The 6,773-nt window shown below is 52.9% G+C and overlaps 1 protein-coding gene across 1 annotated transcript in view; it reads right to left on the reverse strand.

The window, feature by feature from the left end:
* The window catches only part of CABLES1 (Cdk5 and Abl enzyme substrate 1), a gene marked incomplete at both ends in the record, with an annotated part of 72,558 nt that extends 68,406 nt beyond the window's left edge, over window positions 1-4,152 (reverse strand). Inside the window, one exon of the mRNA XM_080339820.1 lies at window positions 3,623-4,152. Coding sequence (XP_080195946.1) covers window positions 3,623-4,152 — 530 coding nt within the window. The remainder of the gene's footprint in view (window positions 1-3,622) is intronic.
* Between the last annotated feature and the right edge of the window lie 2,621 nt (window positions 4,153-6,773).

The raw sequence follows: 6,773 nt of genomic DNA on the forward strand, positions 1-6,773 counted from the left end.
AGTCATAAATCAATTTTAGAATCACTCAGGAAATGAGATTTGCCTTGTAGGTCAGTAAATTCTTAAGACAAACCTACTTGGACCATGATAACTTCAATGTCCTTTGGAGTGGACCTCCCTGCAGCGATTACTCAGCAGATACTCCTCTCTGCTTCCTTCCCAGCACCAGCTGCTCCCAGAAGGAATTCTCCTGCCCATCTGCCTTCAAGCCTGACACAGCAACACAGACAAGCAACTGTAAGCAACATTTCAACTACAAATCCAATCACTGATTTGCTTCCTTAGGAATAAAAATAAAAGGCATGTGCATGTTTCTAACTACCAGGCTCACTGGGAAAGGCCTTAGGTAGAAAAGGAAACGTCAGCAGTATTTTTCCTGAAGAAAACTATGGCAATGAAAATTGTAGGCATCCATAAAACCAAGTACCTGTGACCATCACCTAACCTCCAGGATCTGGAATAATTTTAAACGAGTGTTACTGAAATCTTGTTCCACAGAGTTAATTAAGAAGTTATTAAAACAAATTATGATTTGACACAAAGGAAAACCTGGCAGAACCTGCCCCTGGTTTCCAACAGCCTCATGTCCTCAGTTACCCATTCACCACAAAACTGAGAAAAACTTCTTCTGCACTTGACAGGAGCCTTTGGCATCAACAAGCCAACTTCTGAACAAGCATTTTTTTTTCCATTTACATATAATTACATACTAGCCTCCAAACAGCTAGAAGCTCCTTGTTCTTTTTTTGTATCGTTTGTTCCTTGTGAATACACATAGAGCACAAACCCAAACCACATTAATGATCACCTTGTTAAATATAAACTAGTACGCAATTATACAAACTGCTAACACAAACAAAAAAGCCAGGAAACTCTGATTATATTTTCACAATGGTTTCTGAAAACTAAATAATAACAACAACATAAGACAGCTTGTCCTGCCTCATACTGTAATAGAAAATGGTTTCACGTTACAACATAACTTACATGTCTCGGCACAGAGGACTAGTCTGTCAAACAATGCATCAAACTCAGTATCAAGCCTGCTGCAAGGAAAGTGGAAGGGTGAGAGGAGAGACAGCAGATGCACACATGAACTGCATAAAAAAAGATCTCTGATTTTCCTCTCTGCTTCTCTGCATCCTCCTTCAGGGGAGCTAATGTCTGTCTCCGGGCAGCTGCAGTGATTCCCACCCCGTCCCACCGAGAAAGGCAGGCCATGTGCTGGGCATTTGGTTCCTTCCTCTCCATTAAGAGAGCAGAAGATCTGCTTGAACCCTCTATCCTTGGGCTTGCGCCAGCCCTGTGCATGCCTACGATTTATCTTCTGCGCAGCCAAGACTGACCCCAGCAATCAGAGCCCCTACCACGGCTTATCATTGAGACGATGAGAGGCAAATGTTCAATACAACTACGGTCTGCAGCTGTCCATTCCTGATGTGTAAAAATATATACCTTTTCCATAACTGAAACAAATCTATTGAAAGCAGGCCGAAGTCCGCCCCAGGCTGCACATGTGCAGCATCAGGGCAGTCAGCAAAGCTGGGGGCATAACCTGGAGCTCTTCTGCACCAGCGCCAGCTGTAAGCAAGTGCCACAATAGAGAGCCTCACGCCTGGGGGAGTTATGCAAGGTCTCCACCACAACTGAATATAGCTCTCAAGAAAATGAAAGAGTATGAGAAAAACAGCACTTTCCTTACATCTTATACCACAAGAAAATACACAGCACAAAGGAGGGATGTTGTAAGACTGGAGGAGCACCCTGACCACGTTTTGATAGGCGACTTCCCTTGCCTCGGACTTGGGCTATCCATGCAGCCTGTCTGCACACTAGCAGCACAGCCAAGCTTGGACAACACTGGATTTCCAGGTTGTAAACAAGAACAGTAATTACCTTTCCCTCTTAAACTCCACACTGTTCTCATGTAACAACAACAAAAGCATCAGTTGTGGAAGGAAAATTCAGAGAGTGGCAAACAGGGGCAAGGGAAAAAATGACAGGTGGAGGGAAGAAGTGATACAGGCGAGATCTGGGCATCCTTCCTAGAACTGAGCACAGGATCAAAGTGTGCAAGCCAGGAAAACCAAGGAAGATTCTTGAGAATCCAGAAAGACGACACACGAATCTTTCATGAATAATAGACTAACTAAGTGCAAGGCCAAGGAGAATCCAGTCTCTTGAAGAGGGTACTGCCAAGCACATTACCACCAAGTAAAAAGCCCAAGAGTAGAAATGTAATTCCCAAATCATGGCCTGCGGGTCACTCCTAACTCACAAGGCCATGTGCAACAGTGTGCAGAACCATGTCACAGACTAAAATGCCCATGTGTCACGTTGCTGTGCTTGGTGAACCACAGTACAATTGCAACCGCCCAGCAGGCATTTTACATGGGGAGGTGGGGCACCCTAGCACAGCACCTGAAAAGGGGCTCAAAAAAGCCACCAAAACAATCCAGATGGAAGGGGAAAAAAAAAAGAAAAAACACCCTCCTCACCGTCCTCCCCCAACAACCAACAGTGGGGCACACATTTAAGACAACTTTCTCCTGGAATACCTCCAATTTCTCCAAGCTGGTTGGTTCTGAAAGGGATTTTTCTACAGTGATCTATGCTCAATTACCCTTATAAACCCTTGCAATAACATGTGACTCAAAGTCTACCTATTTGTCCAAGGGAGAAAAAAGAAAGGAGTGTGGCAAATGGGAAATGTGGGAGTGGCGACCGATGCGGGCTTGGGGAGCACAGTAATTTCCTCCAGCTTCTTCCCTGGTTCTTTCCTCCACCACAGTCTTTGATATCCAAGCATGTTGTTGAGGAAGTGAAGGAAGATGATTTTGTACCCATGGCGCAATTAATCCATATGCATTTGCACATTTTTACATGATTGCACATTCTTAACCAGAAGTCTCAGCTTTTCAAGCAGGTTAGGATATTCCTCTAGGAATTAAAAGGCACAAGAGTACCTGGCAGCAAGGAACAACCCAGAGGAACATGAAGCGCTTGTAGATAAATAGCTTATTTAGGGAGTTAGTGAGACGCTGCTCACACTCTGCATATACACTATAGTCCGTTGGGCATGGATGGAAAGATTTCCTTCCCCTTTTGTGGGCTACAGATCTGGCTACAGTGCCCTTGGCTCAGGGCTGGTTCCCAGCCTGCTGCCGATAAGCCAGGCGGCAGGGCGGGTGCCACCAGCCATGAGAAAGGGGTGACAACTGCTCCGGAGCTGTGCTCGGCTGCAGAACGGGACGGCGGCGGTGCAGCCGTCCGCCAGCACCGCTTAGCAGGAGCGAAACTTTGAGCATGACTGCTGCCGCCCGGGAGGCTCGGGCACCTTTGCAGACCTGCCCCTGCACGCCCGCACATCATCCCATCCCATCCCGTCCCCGCCGCTGCCGCTGCTCCCCCCGGCCAGGCAGCCAAGCGCCCAGACGCCCGCCCGGCCCCGCCGAGCGAGCCTCCGGCGCTCCCACCCTGCGGCTAACGGGCCTCCCCACGGCCGCCCCCCCCGCCGCCCGGCTGCCGAGCCCCCCCTTCCCGAGGGGCGAGCCCGTCGCCTGCGCATCCCGCGTATCATCTCCGCATCCCGCGCATTCACCATCCCCGCGGCGCGGCTTACCGGGACCGCTGCAGCTCGAAGGCGGCGGCGGGGCCGGACTGCCCCAGCTCTCCGCCGCCGCAGATGGGGCCCTGGGGGCTGGCGCGGCCGAAGGGCGCCGGCAGCACCCCCGCCGTGAAGGAGTTGAGGCGGCCGCGGCTGCCCGCCGCCGCGGCGCCCAGGAAGGCGGCGGCCGGCACCTGCACCGCGGCGAAGGCGTCTTCCTCCTCCTCCTCATCCTCCTCCTCCTGGGCCCGGGGGGTCTCGGCGGGCGCCGCCGGGGGGCTGCCTAGCCGCGGCGGCGGTGGTGGCGGCGGGGCCTGGCGGGGCCTGGCGGCGAGGCCGTCGTTGCCCGGCGGCGGGGGCCGCCCGTCGAGGGAGATGCTGGTGAGGAAGGAGAGCGCGGCCTGCCTGCGGCGGGGGTCGCTGCGCGCCGGCGGCGGCTGCGGCGGCCCCGGCGGCGGCGGCCCCTTCCTGGGGCAGGGCTCTGGTTGCGGCAAGGGCCCGGCGGCGGGACTGCCGGGGCTGGCGGCGGTGGCGGCCGCCGCCATGGTCGGCCGGCTCCCCCTCCCCTCCCCGTTGGCCGGGCGCTGCCTCTCTCTGCCTCCCCCTTAGGCGGGCGGGCGGCGGGACATGGGTGCCGTCGGCCCGCCGGGGTGCATGGGGGTTCCGCGGGGGTGCCCTCCGCCCAGCCGCGTCGCACTGCCCCGAGCCCCCGCCGCCCGCCCGCTCCGTATTTATAGGTGCAGCCGCGCCGCCGAGCGCCCTGTGCAATAACACGGCAATCACGTGTGGGAAACGGGGAGCTGGAGGAAAACAAAAGCCCGGCCAGCAGCCCGGAGGAGGAGGAGGGAGAAGGGTGGGTCTCGGCGAGCTCCCTCCTTTCAACCTCTCTCTTTTTTTTTTCCCTTTCACCCTCTTCCCTCCTCCTCCTCCTCCTCTTTTTCCCTTCCTGGATGCGTGGGGGCGGGCGGGAGCGGGGGAAGGTGGAGTCTGTGTCCGTAGTACACGGCACATGGCTCTCGGAGGTTGGCACCGGCAGCACCGGACCCGGGGGCAGCGGCTCGGCTCGGCTCGGCCCGTCCGCGGCCGCTGGAGTGGCACCGGGCTGCAGCTGTGCCATGAGAAGTGGCCCGGTTGCTGCCCCGCTGTTTCTGCCGGGAGGGGGCCAGTGCCCCGGGGCAGGCGCTGGCGCCCCGGCGGGCAGGAGCGGGGAGGCGGAGACCCCCTGAAATGCGCTTGGCAGCCGGCGGCGCGTCCCCCTTTGCGGCTAAGCCTGGCTTGTCCCAGCTCGCATAGGTGGCCTGCTGCTGTGTGAGACGTGTGTAACATCTCACGAGTTCCTCAAACCAGTGAAGCAACCCTCTCCCCAGCCTTTCCCTTCAACCCCCTCCCCGACCATTCCTTCTCTTATGCACCAGACAAAGTGCGGTTATTTAGTTTGCCCTGTCTTATGTAGCCCAAGCCCCAAATTTGTGTATTCCCTGTCTTTTCTGAAGTGATGGCTGTTGTGCAGCTGACTGCAGGTCTGCAGGCTCCCTCCTCCTGCAGTTGCGGCTTGGAAGGGCGAGCAGCCAGCCTCACCTCAGCATAAAGCTCCTTCGTTTTTTATTTTGATCAACTCAACCATGCTACAAGTGTTCTTGTCCTGTGATGATAATTTAATCAACAGCTTATGTAAGGGTTGGATAACAAATGCATACAAACAGCAGAACATATGGTTGTTGCAAGATAGTGATGTGTGCCGTCTTCATTAAGCATTACAATGGCTTGTATTATATTCCAGTTATAGTTGGTAGATGATTTACAAGGCATCCCAAACTGTCACAAGTATTGTAATGTCCCCTACAATTTTATCAAAATCTTGCTAATTTGATAAAAAAACAATAGATTGATCAGAGAGGGGAACCTAATCGTATTGCTGGAGGAAGCCTAGGTTTGTGTTCCACTCAAAACTGACCTTTTAAGCATTCAATGACTTTAGAATCAAGCTCTTTGACATGGATTGATTTCTGAAAGTTTGCCTTTACTGACACTAAGTCTCACAAAACCTGAACGTTAAGGGGCCAAGTCCCTGGGGTGTGCTCCTTATGCAGTAAGGATGCTGAATGGGCAGCATCCAGAGCAGGAAGCAGTGAGCAAGGGAAGAGACAATGATGGAGGAAAGGTACATTTCCTAGATCCGACCTTCTTAGTAAGTGCTATTCTGAGATGGGCTTTCTCATTTCAGACAGCTCTCTTGAGGTTTATGCCGATGCTGGTCTTTCTAAACAGAGGGCACTGGTGTGCCTGTCCCTGTGACACAGCAGGAACAGATCATTTGGTTGGGAAGTGGGTAAGCTTCAGTGCTAGACGTGACTCCCCAGAGAAGAGCCCAGTTAGCATCTCCCACCTGCTTGGGGGATGCTCTGTACCACTGTGGCTGCAAAGTGTCCTTCAAACTTCTGCTTCGGAGAGGAAGACCAAAGAGTTGCAGGCCTGCCGCCTTCCTTTGATGGGGCAGGCAATGCCCGTTTCTGGCTGGAGGCCTTGTCCCTGCAGTGGGAACCAGAACGATGTCTGGTGTTGGGGCAACGATGTACTCAGCTCCCATGGAGAAGCTCCATGGTCCTTTTGAGACAGTACCACCTCTAAAAGAACTCAGGATGTTTTGAAGGAGGGCTTCTGGGCCACAGAGAAATGTCGAAGCTCTGTAGCCTGATGGTCAGCATGTTCACTGGATGCTGACCTCTGGTCCAAGAATTACTACTAGATGGTACACAGGTCAATGAAACTCAGACCTGCCACATTACGGCTGAGTTCGGTATAATACACTGGAAATTTTTTTCCTCTTGATTTTCTGAGGGGAAGCAGCAATAGTGTGTATTTTTCTCTGGAGCTCAAAAGCTTGCTATGGTAACTGAGTCCTGGAGTGTATTTTCTAAATCCAGCCTCTCACAAGTGAAGGGTCTGGGAAAGAGAACCACCATCAACATGCCAGTGGTGGAATTTCAGAAGCTGGTCTAACTTGGGACATTTTTTATGAGTGCAGAAGTGTGCACTCCTTTCACAGAATTACTCCTGTGATGGGATAAATCGCTCTCTGTTGTAAGCATTATTTTAAATAGACCCATGACCTCTGCACTAGAGCTCCTCTAGAGCTGTCCCAGATGAGAGTGTTACCCCATTCCCT

The sequence above is a fragment of the Nesoenas mayeri genome (genome assembly GCF_963082525.1).
Source record: "Nesoenas mayeri genome assembly, chromosome: 2".
NCBI lineage: Eukaryota > Metazoa > Chordata > Aves > Columbiformes > Columbidae > Nesoenas > Nesoenas mayeri.